This window comes from Hemicordylus capensis, chromosome 5 (genome assembly GCF_027244095.1).
Source record: "Hemicordylus capensis ecotype Gifberg chromosome 5, rHemCap1.1.pri, whole genome shotgun sequence".
Classification (NCBI taxonomy): domain Eukaryota; kingdom Metazoa; phylum Chordata; class Lepidosauria; order Squamata; family Cordylidae; genus Hemicordylus; species Hemicordylus capensis.
Genome location: NC_069661.1, coordinates 22,677,819 through 22,692,081, shown reverse-complemented (window position 1 = coordinate 22,692,081; position 14,263 = coordinate 22,677,819). Strand labels below are relative to the sequence as shown.

Here is a 14,263-nt window from a genome sequence, read left to right as displayed (position 1 = left end):
CACCCAATCCTGCATCTTGTCCACAAAAATACCATAGACCCTAATCTGGCCTGCATGTCTTGAATCCCAGAGAAAACAGCTTTCACAAAAAGTAGGGGAAAGTGATAAGTCCATGAACTGCTCAATTTCAGACTGCAGGTGGGAACTTCCTTCCTTCCTTCCTTCCTTCACCCTCAGGTCAGTTTACAATTAAGAAAAAAACCAATCACTATTAAAATCAAGTCCAAAACAATAATATTTGAGTGGTGGGGGTCACATAACTTCCATGATGGAATACTCTCCTAAAGACATTCCTGCACGCAACCAGCATGACAAGGGCTAGCTCCTTGACATGTCATTTGCTTTGTGCCTGGTATTTTGTTGTATGAAAGAACGTTCAACTGTGGGAGCTCTCATCTGCAATTTGAATGGGGTAGGGGCTGATTTTTTTAAGGGGAGAGCTACCCTGTCCAGAACAGTCTGTCCATCTGAATCTAGAGCGACTCTTCCTCTAACTCAGAGCTTTTAAAATGTGAAATCAGACAAAAAATGGTACAATTCCAGGGGGGAAATAACCAAAAGAATGCTTGGGCAGTTCAAAAATGCAGGTCATGCAAACATTGTATTAGTTAGCTGATGTAAAAAGTGACTAATAACAATGCGAATAGTACAGTCCAGGCGCCTCTAAAACCCCAGACCCTGATACTGGAAGCAAGTGAGTACCATTGGAGAATAAATTGTCGTCTGTTATGCTTAATAATGCTTATACACATTTATTTCCTACGTTTATGTATCTGTTGGTGTCCAGACCTTGTGAGATATCCTGGAGGAATGGGTCTCTGGACTTCAGAAGAGTTCTTTGCCAGTCACCAGAATACAATACACGTATTGTAGTGGTGCATGCAATGTGTATAAATTTCAATCACATACCACTGTACAGGTCCCAACTTTCCTTTTAAAAAGTTCTGTCCTGACCAACACCTCTGTATCATCTGGATTAGGTCTCAGCTTGTTAACCCACATCTAGTCCATCACTGAGCTCAGTCACCAGTGCATTTCATACAGCCATGAACTGGGTAGGAGGCAAGTCCTACACCAGTTTCATGAGCTGTATGTGCTGCTGTTTTGCAGTCATGTGTTAGGAGGCGTTGAGCTTCATCATCCGTCAAGCCGCAGCTGGGGCAGGCAAGCCTGTCCTTCCCAGATTCCGTCTCTAGCTTCTGAACGGGTTAGGCAGAAAAATTGTCCTACCCAACTGAGGCTTGACGGATGATGAAGTTCTCCGTCTCCGACCTTGTTTTTATCTCGTATACAATCACAAAACGGGAGTATGCACAGCTCCCAGAACTGGGTAGGGTTCATTTCCTACCCAGCTTATAGTAGTGAGATCTGCCCTACCGATTCAAGACCTCCACCAGATTCCCAGGATGAAACTGACAGTAAGTATTTGTATATAGTACGGTCCAACAGGTAATCCATGTGGTCAGCTCTGACACTGCCCATTAACAGTTTGGAGATGGATGGATTGTAGATTGCTTCCCTCCTTGCGAAGGGAAGCTATGGGAAGAGAGCTGGTTTTGTGATAGCAAGCATGCACTGTCTCCTTTGCTAAGCAGGATCTGCCATGGTTTGCATTTGAATGGGAGACTACAAGTGAGCACTGTAAGATCTTCCCCTTAGGGGATGGGGCTGCCCTGGGAAGAGCATCTGCATGCTTGCATGCAGAAGGTTTTAAGTTCCCTCCCTGGCATCTCCAAGATAGGGCTGAGAGGGATTCCTGCCTGCAACCTTGGAGAAGCCACTGCCAGTCTGTGTAAACAATACTGAGCTAGATGGACCAATGGTCTGACTCGGTATAATGCAGATTTCTATGTTCCTTTTCCACCAGTGGTTGAATGGTACTGTCAGAGGAGGATATTCTTATGTGGATCTCTGGACTGGGTTATTTTCTAGTCATAAATACATTTCTGCATAATATTACCAGCAAATCTATATCTAGGAAGTCTATCTGGATATGCCAGGCAAACTTAGGTGCTGCCAGGAATCTGGGGGAAAGGCAAACGAGAATACAACTATTGTGACTCATTGTGGGATTTGAGAAGGCATTTGTCCCAAACTAATCCTGAAACAAATTGCAGAGAGGGACGTCTATTCTGTATTTCATCAAAATGCATTCCCATGACTCATGTTTCTGGATTTGCCAGTAATATATACACATACATGCTATGTTAGTCCTGAATCTTACGTACGAGAAATATGCCAGAGCAGATTCAGAAGTGATGGAAAATCCAGGCCAGTGCATAGAAGAAAAGGGCTGGCCTGAAATATTTGGGTTACTTTACAGCAGATATTTCCAGAAAATTATAGTCTAGTGTCTTCGGCCAGAAGAGAAAAGGCATACATTGCAGTTGACGATCAACAGCTACTGAAATGGAGCAGAATTTTCTAGATTTGGCCAGCCACATCTAGATGTGTACAAGTTTCCAGATTGGTGCATTAACACTGTGCGTATTTGCACAGAAGTTTCTGAATTTAGCTAGTCACATTCAGATGGTGCATTAAGTGTGTGTGTGTGTGTGTTCGCGCGCGCGCGCACAAGCCAATGTCTGTGTGCGTCTGTGTGGGGTGAGGGGCAGCTTCAGCTATAATGGTGACTTGCTGGTTTACTTGAGCTGCCAGAGCCCCAGAATTATGTGGGCGCTCCCTACTTCTGGTGTTGGGAAGGACATGCCAAGATTTAGTGTGTTATCCAAGCTTGCCATTCTTGGCATATTCTACCCTACTTGCAGACAAGAATGCAACATCTGTTAATAGATGTACAATTATCTGTAACTGTAATCTGGAGGAGAGTTGGTCTTCTGGTAGTAAGCATGAATGGTCCCCTTTATTAAGTAGGATCAACCTTGGTTTGCATTTGGATGGGAGACTACATGTGAGCACTGTAAAATATTTCCCTTAGGGGATGGGGCTGTAGCTCAGTGGTTGAGTATCTGCTGGCATGCAGAAGGTCCCAGGTTCACTCCCTGGCATCTCCAGGTAGGACTGGGAGAGACTCCTGCCTGAAACCTTAGAGAACCGCTACCATTCAGTATAGACAATACTGAGCTAGATGGACCAACGGTCTGACTCATTATAAGGCAGCTTCCAGTTTTTATAAGTAAGAACTGGACAGATTTTGAGTTCAGGACCACAAGTAAGGTAGAATATGCTGAGATTGGTAGGTTTGGACAATACACCTAATCTTGGAATGTCCTTCCCAAGACTGGAAGTACGGCATGCACATGTTGCTGGGGCTCCACTAACCTGGGTCAACTGGTGCTCTGCCGTAATATCTAAAACTGCCCAGAGAAAGAGAGATGTGTTTTCTGAATGGTTCTTAATTAATTAATTATATCCTATTACTTTGTTGTTTTTCCTCCAGAGAACAGTCTTGATTTGTTTTCCCCCTACATGTGATTATAATTTTAGCAAGAAAGTTAAGAAAGAACCTGGCGTAAGACAACAGATCGTTCCAAAATATACAATAAAAGGTCATCCACACAGCACTATAACAGCACAGTAATGAAGATATAAACAAGGAAACTCTGAGTTTAATTCACCAACAGTCTGTTGACTGGTATTTGTTTTCATACAGAGGGAAAGGAAATGAGATATAATCAGCCTGATAACAGCAAATAAATAATAAACATTTGTCAGTGATCTGCCAACACAAAACAAATGCTGTTTGGATGGTGGCAACTGCTAGAGGGGTAGCCATGTTAGTCTGCTGCAGCTGGTGCATTTCATCATATGAATTTGCTCACTTGCATTAGTTGCAAACTAGAACCGCTGATTTGTACAAAAGTGGTCTTATGCCATATGCAGTCTGACTTTATACATCTCAATCCCACTGCGTCTAATGGGACTTGCTCCAAAGTAAATGCCTGGTTTTGCCTGTGTGTGTGAATAGCTTCATAGTATTATAGAAGCAATACAAGAACAATAAAGACCTTGACTGACATATTGACTTCCAAAGCAGGCACATTAGTAAGGTCTTCAGGGAAGCAGCAGGAGCCCTTGCACACTCGTGCTGTTGCTTGCACTGTTTTGCCCACACTCGGAAGTATCAGTGCTCTTGTGCAACAATGGAGAGGAGAGCTGGTCTTATGGTAGCAAGCATGACTTGTCCCCTTAGCTAAGCAGGGTCTGCCTTGGATGCTTATGAAAGGGAGACTAGAAGTGTAAGCATTGTAAGATATTCCCCTTAGGTGATGTGAAGACAATACTGAGCTAGATAGACCAGTGGTCTGACTCAGTGAGGTGGGTCTCATGATCAACGAGACCCGCCTCCATAGGGTTAGCAGGGAGAGTGGGCTTAGCCCGCTCTCCCTGCAGACGACTAGCCTGAATCGGCTGCCCACACGACTGCCAGCTCCGTTATGGAGCTGATGGGAGTTGGGGGGATCGGGGGCCGTGTGGTCCCTGGAAGCTCCAGCATGACCTGCACGAATGCGTAGGGCATGCTGGAGAGACCCCCAAGCTGGGAGGCTGCTTTTAAGCCTCGCTGTCGGGGGTCTACTCATGAGTTGCCGCAGCGCAGCAACACACTAGCGTAAGCCTGGGTTAGCGGAGCACTCGCTCTGCTAACCTGGGCTTAGGGGAGGGGTACTTAAGCGGGTGACCCACTTGAGAGCAACTGGGCTTGCCTGCAAGCCCGGTGATTCTCACAGTAGCCAGAAAGTGGGCTAGGCTCCCTTATCCTGCTTTTTGGCGATCGTGAGAATCGCGTCACTATGTGGCAGCTTCCTATGTTTCCGTGTTCCTAATGCAAGCGCAGGGGGCAGGGGAGTTGCACGAGGGCTTCTGCTGTGTCCCTATAGACCCCACTAACATGCATGCTTCATTAGGATGTCTAAGTTAAGGCAACATCACAATTTAAGACCTTAAAACATACCCCTGCTAACTGAGCAAAGAGGCACCTTTTACCATGGTGAGTCTCTTTATTTAGAAGGGGGAGAGTAACTGGCCCTATCCACCCCCAGCACAGTACTTCCAGTGACTGTTGCTGGTGTGTGTCTTATGTTTCTTTTTAGAATGTGAGCCCTTTGGGGACAGGGAGCCATCTTATTTGTTATTTCTCTTTGTAAACCGCCCTGAGCCATTTTTGGAAGGGCGGTATAGAAATCAAATTATTATTATTATTATTATTATTATATTGAGGCTATTCACACAATGGGGCAAAATCGGGCTAGTGGAGGCTAGCCCGATTTCGTCCCATCGTATGAACCACCGGGCTCGGCTGCGAGCCCTGTGGTTCCTAGGCAAGTAACCCGCCTAAGTACCCCTGACCTAAAACCAGGTTTGCGGAGTGAGCGCTCTGCAAACCTGGTTTTCAAGATCGTGAGTAGCTGCAGCTACTCACGAGGAGACCCCCAGAGGGGAGGCAAAAAGCCACCTCCCAGCTCCGGGGGTCTCACCAGCATGCCCTGTGCACTTGCGCAGGGCACGCTGGAGCTTCTGGGGGCCAATTGGCCCCCCAGCCCCCGCCGGCTCCGTCATGGAGCCGGCAATCATGTGGGCGGCTGATCCGGCTGCCCAGGGCTCCCGCCGGGATCATCTGCGAGGCGAGCGGGCTTAGCCCGCTCTCCCCGCAAAAGCGGGTCTCACTGATTGTGACACCCCCCTCATTATCCACTGTTTTGTGCATAATGCTACAAAATGTGTTTTAGGAATACAATATGCAGTACAATGCTATTATGTGTAACCACTGAATGCGATTGTCATTAAATTATAAGTATCACTTTTCATCTTTTTCGGAAGAATATGTCACTTTTAGGAAGAATATGTAACGTGTCCCTGCGGTCGGGCTCTGTACCAAACCTTTTTAGTTGAGTCAATGTGGATAAAAACCAGCAATCATCATTATATATTTAGGATGTTGTGATCATTGTGGCTTTGACCTGTCGGAGTGGGGTTGGCTATCCATATTTTGGCACAGCTGTTTTTATTTATTTGTTTTATTTTATTAATATGTGCACCGCCATCATCCTTGCCTTATTGTGGCAAGGATGATGGGGGGGGTGGTGTCCCTCAGAAAAGCCGTTGCCTCCACTGCCCCCAATTTCTGTTTTAGAAATCTCCGCGCCCCCCCCCCCCAATGTTTGTCCCTGATGCAGCTAGCTAGCTCCTGCGTCCTAGGAGCGCCTTCTGCTACTGTTTTCCTTCTTGTTTTGGCTTCACGCTTTGGGAACGGATTGTTGGCTGCCTTGGACTTCTTGGGAGGAGGGACCTCAATCCAAGCAGTCAGTCCTCGGAGTCCTTGTGGAAGAGGGGCCAGGCCAGGCCAGGCCAGGCTCTGCGTTGGAAGGAAGGTGGCGGGGTCTGCCCCTCTCTTCCCAGAGTGAGGGGCGACGTGCTGGAGGGACGTCTGTCGCGAGGCTGCCACAGCACGTGGGGCCTAATCAGCGCCTGTGGTGCGCGGCGAAGGCGCACGTAGGAGAAGGATCGCTTCCCCGGGAGGAACCGGCTGCGGCTTGGTTTTCCCAGCACGGCACGTCATCGGATTGAGGCGTGTGTGTTTCTGGGCGGCCGCATCTCCCTCGCCTTCCTTGCCATGCAAGCTGCTGGATCCCCCCCCCCCTCCCGGCTGCATGGAAGGCCGCCCTCTCCCCCGCCCCCGCCCCGCTTCCCATGACTTCGGGACCTGTTGTCATGCTGAGAGGTGCCTGCCACTCTGGCCCAGGCGCCGCTGCCGATTGGCCGCCCTGCCCTCTCGGTTGTCAGGCGGCGGGCGGAATTGTTGGGGGAAAGTTTCAAGTTACCCGGGATGGGGAGTCTCCTACAGCAGAGCAGCAGCAGCAGGAGGAGGAGGAGGTAAGCGAAGCAGCCTGAGCTGGTTGTCACTTGCTGCTATTTCTGATTGGCTGGATGCTTCAGCTGCTTCCTCGGGAACAAAAGGTCAAAGTGTACTGGAGGCTGGTCTGCCCAAAAAAACAAGGGGGGGAACCGCAGCCTTAAAGCGTCCCCTTTGCAGCCAGTAAACGATTGCAAGGGGTGTGAGAGATTGAGAGAGAGAGAGAGAGGCGCTGGCAGCTGAAAGCTGTCGGTGAAGTCTGATCGGGCAAGGAAAGCCCAGCCCCGTTGGCAGGCTTGCGGGGCTACAGCACTGCTCTCTGCAGGCAGGAGACTTTCAGATCCGTGCCGGGCTAGCCCAAGAAGACTTTTTCACAGCGGAGGAGAGAGGTCTCTTCTGGAAGAGCCAGATTCCAGGGCAGGGTGAACTGTCAGGCATGGCTTGCGAAATCATGCTTCTGCAAAGGTAAATGTCAGTTTGGGCTCATGTTTGGTTTTGATTAACCTTGTGGTGGTTTTATTTCACTCCCTTTTTAAAAGCTATGATCATATTCCGGGTTCTGAACAAGACTGGCATTGGGAGAAATTTAAACTGAGCTCTCTGCTCTTTTTGATGTCTTGTCTTTCTAACATGTTTTCTTCTGTTTTCCCTCACAGTTGAGGGATGTTGGGTATATTTGCAACAAGGGGAAATAATTGCATCACTGCATACTGTATTTTAATGCTCCAGAAAATAAGACCCATGGGGGAGGGGGGTGGAGGGAGGGAGGGAGGAAGAGAGCAAGTTGTGTGAGTTACATATATTTTGGTCATGTTATATTTTATTTTAAAATGCCATTTATGTTAAGATGTACTACATTCATTTATGTGTGTGAGTTAGCGTGTCCCCCCCCCCATTTAGATTCTCCAGTTGCTTTTAGTTAATTCAGTGTAGAATGTAGCTTTTCTTTTTCCTCCTGCATGTGGAACTGCTTAACATCAAAGAGCTGTAATAACAGCATGTCAGCATAAAGTCATCCTAGGTGGCTTCTTTCAGAATACATTCAGTCCATAGTGCAGTCCTAGGCATGTCTACTTGGAAGTAAGTCTCACTGTATTCAGTGGGACTTACTTCCTAGTAAATGTGTTCAGAACCACAACCATAGAAACACTTTGGAGCCAGGAAACCTTCTTTTGATGAGGAGGGGGGGCATGTTGTCTCCTCATAAAGAAGAATTTAACTGCAAGCATGATATCTTAGCATCCTTTTTTCCTTACTGAAGCTACAGTCTTAAACCACACATACTAATTAGTGTGTACTTAATGAGACTCGCTTTTGAGCCCTACTGGCATTCAATGAGACTAGTTTTGGGGTGAGCATGCAGAGGATTGCAGTGTAAGGTGCCCTAACATATTTGTCTTGTATTTCAAGACAAATATGTATTTCTTTTAAATTCACTAGGATTTATCTACCCAAATAGATATTTTGAAGTTCCATAAAGAGTATTCATTGCGGTATAACATTACAGTGTCCTATTGAAAGTGGAGCCAAAGTGCCCGGATGCTCTCTGAAATCTTACTCTGCAGATTTTTTGCAGTGACTCGTCTCTTTTCAAAGTTGCCTGGGAACAGTTGAAAAGTTGCCTTTGCCTTTTTAATTCTGGCCTTTCTCTTCTTTACCAGTGTCTGTGAGAGAGTGAGTAACAGAGGGAGTGTGGCTCTTTCACAATAGAGTATGGTGAACTATTTTGAAGCCGGACTTTAAAAAATGGGAATAGACAAGTGTGTTAGAGGGAAACGTATAAATAGCTTTTAACATGCTACAGTGATCAAAATAGTTTCCAAGGCCATGTTTGGCTTCCTAGGAAAGGTATTTGTGTCGTAATGTTATAACTATGGTGCCTACTGAGCTTAATATAGAAAATAAAACGGAGTACACTTTGAATATTAATATTGAGATCATTTTTTTGGCCTCGCAGAGATCTTGGTTTTGCTTAGAATTAAAAGCAATGGAAATTGCTGTCTTAACATCTTTTGTTAATGTTGTATAAACTGCAGAGTAATAGGCTAATTCAGTCCTTCTCAAGTAGAACGATCCAGTTTTGCTGTAGACTGCTCTCAAGAGAATTACATCTTCAATTCTTAGAACTGCTGCTTCAGTGTTTCATTGAACAGTTTTGGTTTGTGATAGAACAGCTTCCTCTCTTTAATATCTTGGGGACTCTGGGGAGTGCAGCTGCTGGCAGAACAAGCAGGCAGTTCATATGTCTTATTTGAGCACCTTCTTGACTAGAAATAGGTTACTAGGGAAAACAACATTCTTGTACTGAGCTATCTTGATTCTGCCCCGAGCCTGTTGTCAGTGAAATATGTAGCTTTCAGATGAGCTTGGAAATGGCATATGCTGAAGAAGGACCCTCGCTGCCTTTATTTTAAACAAATGCTTTTACAAAATCAATTTATTCTCTTCTTTTCATACAGCTGAGATTCCTAGTCTACAACTCATTTTCAAGAAGAGCTAGGCTTTGGTAGATAGCAGGGATCTTGAGAGGCACCTTTTAAAGTGGTGATTCTCTTATGTTTAGCAGGGAGGGAGCAACTGTCCCTTTCCAACCCCAACACTACATCTTTCCAGTGACTGTTGCTGGTGTCTACCATATATTTTCTTTCAGACTGTGAGCCCTTTGGGTACAGGGAACCATCGTTATTTATTATTTACTTATGTCTCTATGTAAACTGTTTTGAACACTTTTGTTGAAAAGTGGTATATACATATTAATTATCATTGTAGTAGTATACCTGTGCTAGACATTTGACTCATTTGGCTTAGGTCTTGTTCCTACAAATAGCAGCTGAGGGCATTCAACTGTGTTTGGACTATATCATTCTGGACCACAAGTAGAAACTCATATGTTTTCATATACAAAAACTTCCCTTATCTAGGAAAAAATCCAGATTTCTGCATAGGAAGGAGAATTCTGTCATGTGAGTCCATACCTGTAATCTGAAGTGGTACAGTCTGGACACAAATCTGTAATTTGTGAGGAATGGGCCTCAACTGTTAGACAAGGCAGAGACTGTTTCCAGGAAACAAATGACACTTCATTGGATGAAAACCTCTTATGCAGTGAAGTTTGCTCTCCCCTTTTTTCTTCCCCAGAAAATGGAAATCTTGTTCTTATCAGCCTTGACTAATCACACTATGAGGCTATTCACATGAGCGTGCAAAAAAGGGCTAGGGGAGGTTAAATGAGGTTAAGTGTGTGAACGCTCTCTTAACTTCATTTATTTTATCGTGTGTCAACAGCTGGCACATGGGGCGGGGTCCCAGTAATGCACTGCACACTTGTGTGGTGCATTATTGGGGGCCTGGGGAGGGCAGGGCGATGCACAGTGGTGGTGCATCCCAGCACCTCGACCCCAGGAACTGCTGTTCATCTGGCGGGTGATCCACCTGCCCAGGGACTTGAGGGAGATAGTCTGCGGAGAGAAGGTAGGTTAAACCTCCCTTCCCCGCGGATCACCCTGGAGCTCTTCTCACGGATCCCGGAGCTCATATTAGTCATGCACTCAGAAGCACATGCATGAGCCCATGCCAAATCCTGGGGGCTGTAAACACAAGCAGTGGCTTTTATGGTGCCAAACAGCTACCACAGCTACTCTTACCGCAAGAACCTTTTGTTGTTAAACAGTGAAGCCAAAGGTTAAGTAGTGTATCAGTACAAACCCAGTCAAGTACGTTTTTCTGTGTTGCCCTTGAACACTTGGGAGGTTGCAGCAGGTGTAAAATGGGTTGCCAGGATGGTTCAGGATTCACTTTGCACCCTGGGTCCACACAGGCTTTTATCTGCTTACCTTCCACAGCCAAGAAATAGCCCCTTCCCCACGATCCTTGCACCCTCGCATTTTGAAACAGTACATGCTGTGGTAGTAAGCATGACTTGTCCCCTTAGCTAAGCAGGATCCACCCTGGTTGCATATGAAAGGGAGACTAGAAGTGTGAGCACTGGAAGATATTCCCCTCAGAGGATGGAGCTGCTCTGGGAAGAGCATCAAGGTTCCAGGTTCCTTCCCTGGCATCTCCAAGATAGGGCTGAGAGATACTCCTGCCTGCAACCTTGGAGAAGCTGCTGCCAGTCTATGTAGACAATACTGAGCGAGATGGACCTATGGTCTGACTCAGTATATGGCAGCTGCCTATGTACTGCCTGTGTGCCAAGTCCATAGGCTATGCAAGAGGCATTTGTGTTGACTGTTCCAGGATTCTCTTGCCATTGAGACGTGCCAAAGCCCTAGTAGTCTTCCCCAAATGCTGTTATGATATTTGTTTTATGACTCGCCTTTAAGTATGTATTGGGGTAGAGCTTAGCACTCGCTCGCTCACTCGTTCTCCCTTTGATTCATTGAACACCTGTAGAGTTTTTATCTTAGTATTTTGTATGTGATCCAGACATGGATTACAAGTTGGCAAGGGAGAGGAAAATAAAACCAGACACAACAAAAGCAATGTGGTTGCAGCATGCATGTCTTATTTGTTTGTTATTTCTCTGTGTAAACCGCCCTGAGCCATTTTTGGAAGGGCGGTATAGAAATTGAATAAATAATAATATAGTAATATAATAATATAGAGATACAATGGCCCAGATAAAATGCAACACTAAACCATGGTTAACTGCACATTCCCCTCTCCTCTCTTGCAACCAAGAGGAGGAGAGTGGAAGCCTTTGCTCTCACTTTTAAACCGACCACAGCTTCCTGTTACATAAGAATTCTGGGAACTGTGGTTTGCTAACTGATTATAGTTAGAACAAGCCAGGATATCAAACCATGGTGTAATCTTGGTTTGTTATCCTGGCTTGTTTCAAGTTAGTTAGCAAACAGCAGTTCCCTGAGTTTGTATAAAACAAGGAACTGCAGTTTGCTCTTAAAGCAAAAGCATCAACTACCATGTGCAAGATAATAGGAGGGGAGGGGAGAGAAGTGAATGGCCATGCAGTTTCCTTAGGCTTGTTCAGGTGAAGCTAAACCATGGTTTGTATCTTAACCGGGCCATTGCATTGGAATACTGAGATGTTCTTCAAATGCTAAATTAGGACCCATGTGAGCCGCATTTCCATGGGTTCATCCCATGGTGATGCTGTAATGTGGCTCATAATCATATGGGCCAAGCAGGTCTTATGGATTTTTACCATCAAATCAGCATTGAGACTTTCTGATAAGATTGCTTGGAAAGTGGGTGCTGGTCTTGTGGGAAAGACCCACACAATCAGATTCATCCTATGTGACTGCATCACTGCAGCACCATGAGATATACTTCTGGGGGGGAAATGGCTTCCACAGCATTGCATGTAAAAATTGAAACTTCCTGTTCCACATGGTGTTGCTTGTAAGAATGGACAGTGGGGCTGTTTGTAATGGACAGTGCCACACTGGGGCAGCGGAGGAGCAGTGGAGGGGCAGGCCAGACCTGCCTCCCTCCATTTAAATCGCCCGCTCCCCCCTGCCAAAATGTTTTGACTGGGGGAACTCAAATTGTTTCAGCGCCTCGAATCAGAAACACCAAAATGCTTTATGCACATCCCTGCCTGGGCCACTGGGTTTGGGCAGGGCTCTACCCGCCCTCCGGCTGGCAAATGAAGCACTTGCCCCCTGCTCCGCCTCCATTCTGAGGAGACTGGGTTTGAATAAAGTGGCTTGACTGATGGAGAGTGGGATTCTGTGTGAGGCACAGGGAGCAGCATGGCAGAAGTCAAGAAGCGGAGCTAGGAACAGATGCCTACATAGATTGCATTAGCAACACATTGACCTTTTAGCATTTTAGCATACATCTCTGTCAACAGCATGGCTGTCTTTCTGTCTGTCGGACATTTAGTGTGCATTAACACATTTATTGTGACGTAAACTGTAGCCCACAAAGCCATATGCCAGAATAAATGTATTGGTCTTTAAACAGGGTGTGCATTTTTGCTCTCTCTTTTCCTGCAAAAGACTCACATAAGTACCTTTTTGGAGCTGATGTGCATTGTTAATCACCTGTTAAAACAAATTTTTAAAATGGGATTTTAAAGGGGCATGGATGTGTTTGTAAATGCAGTCCTTTAAACTTCTCCTTTATTTTGCATTGCAAACCTGTCCCAAAAATGGTCTGGGGCTAAAACTTCGGGTAGCCTCCAGAAATGTGCTTGTAAGTGATAAAGGACATGATACTAAACCTGCAAATGTGATTAAGCTCTGTGTACGTGACCAAGTAGCCTCTTTATGGCCACCTGCAAATAATTAAATGGGGAAGAGAAAGATAATCTAAAATGCTTCAAGCCCATTTGTGATAAGCAAATTGGTAACAGAGCTGGGTTCTGACCTGTGCACCCAAGCACTGAAGACATTAGTTGATATATAATCTCTCATTAGCTTTTTAATTGCCCTCTCTGCTTCAGGAATATAGTTTGTTTAGAGTGCAAAGGGAGTTGCTATTCTGGTGCCACCATAGAAACTTGTTTTCAACTTGGATCACGGACTGGCTGTTTGTGCACATACTTTCTAGACAAGGCCAATGAGAAAATAATACTGATATTTTGGACTTCACATTTCGTTGAGACTCCTCTCAACATACTTTAGAGTTGAGCAATAATAAAATTAAGCTAGATGAGACATTTGTAAAACAGACCACAGCTTTTATATGTGCAGATATTTATATGTGCTTTTATGTGTGCAGATAGACAGGCTAGATCAATAAATGCAAGCTAACTTATGAAATAACTTCTGAATGGTACCATAAACTTGACTACAGCCCCAAATTTATTTTTAACCTTTCCTTTCTCCAAGGAATGTAAAGTGTGCATATGGCATACCTTGAAAAATTTTCTTCGGATCTAGGATCGAGCCCCAACATTTAGGAGCCACATAACAGACATTTAACAAAATTATCAGACTTAGTGATGAACATTGTGGAAGGGGAGGGTAAATTGGCTTATTTATATCTCCTTTACAAGTAACACACTTAGGACAGGAACAGGACTGCCAGTGACAAATAAAGATTTGATTAATTAACTCTACCTCTGAATATCCTAGCCTAGGCATCACAGATAAATTTCTAGGTGCCATGGCTCCCTGGCACCTGGGATTTGTCAAGCCTTGGCATGTGGTTCTCCCCACCTTCTATTTTATTCACACAACATCCTTATGAGGTAGGTTAAGTGGGGGGACAGAGAGAGAGAGTAACTGGCCCAAGTTTTACCCAGCTATATGGCAAAGTCAGGATTGAACCTGCACCTCGCCAGTCTTCGTCTGACACTCAAACCCCTACACCAGGTGTTTCCAACCTTGGGTCCCCAGATTTTGTTGGACTACCACTCTCATCATTACCAACCAAAGGTCATTGCAGCTGGAGATTATGGGAGTTGTAGACTAACAACATTTGTGGACCCAAGTTTCCCAACCCCTGCTCTACGCCATGGCTGCATTTGCACGTAATGTG

The 14,263-nt window shown here is 45.4% G+C and overlaps 1 protein-coding gene across 11 annotated transcripts in view; it reads left to right on the top strand.

Moving 5' to 3' along the window:
• The window catches only part of FAM13A (family with sequence similarity 13 member A), a 223,556-nt gene that overhangs the window by 129,850 nt on the left and 79,443 nt on the right, over nucleotides 1-14,263 (top strand). Inside the window, exon 1 of one of the 11 annotated variants that reach the window (XM_053256683.1) lies at nucleotides 6,770-6,831. The exons of 9 other annotated variants lie outside the window; for them this stretch is intronic. In XM_053256683.1, the coding sequence (XP_053112658.1) occupies nucleotides 6,785-6,831 (47 nt within the window). In that variant the 5' untranslated portion in view covers nucleotides 6,770-6,784. One more of the 11 variants, XM_053256685.1, reaches the window with a different exon arrangement.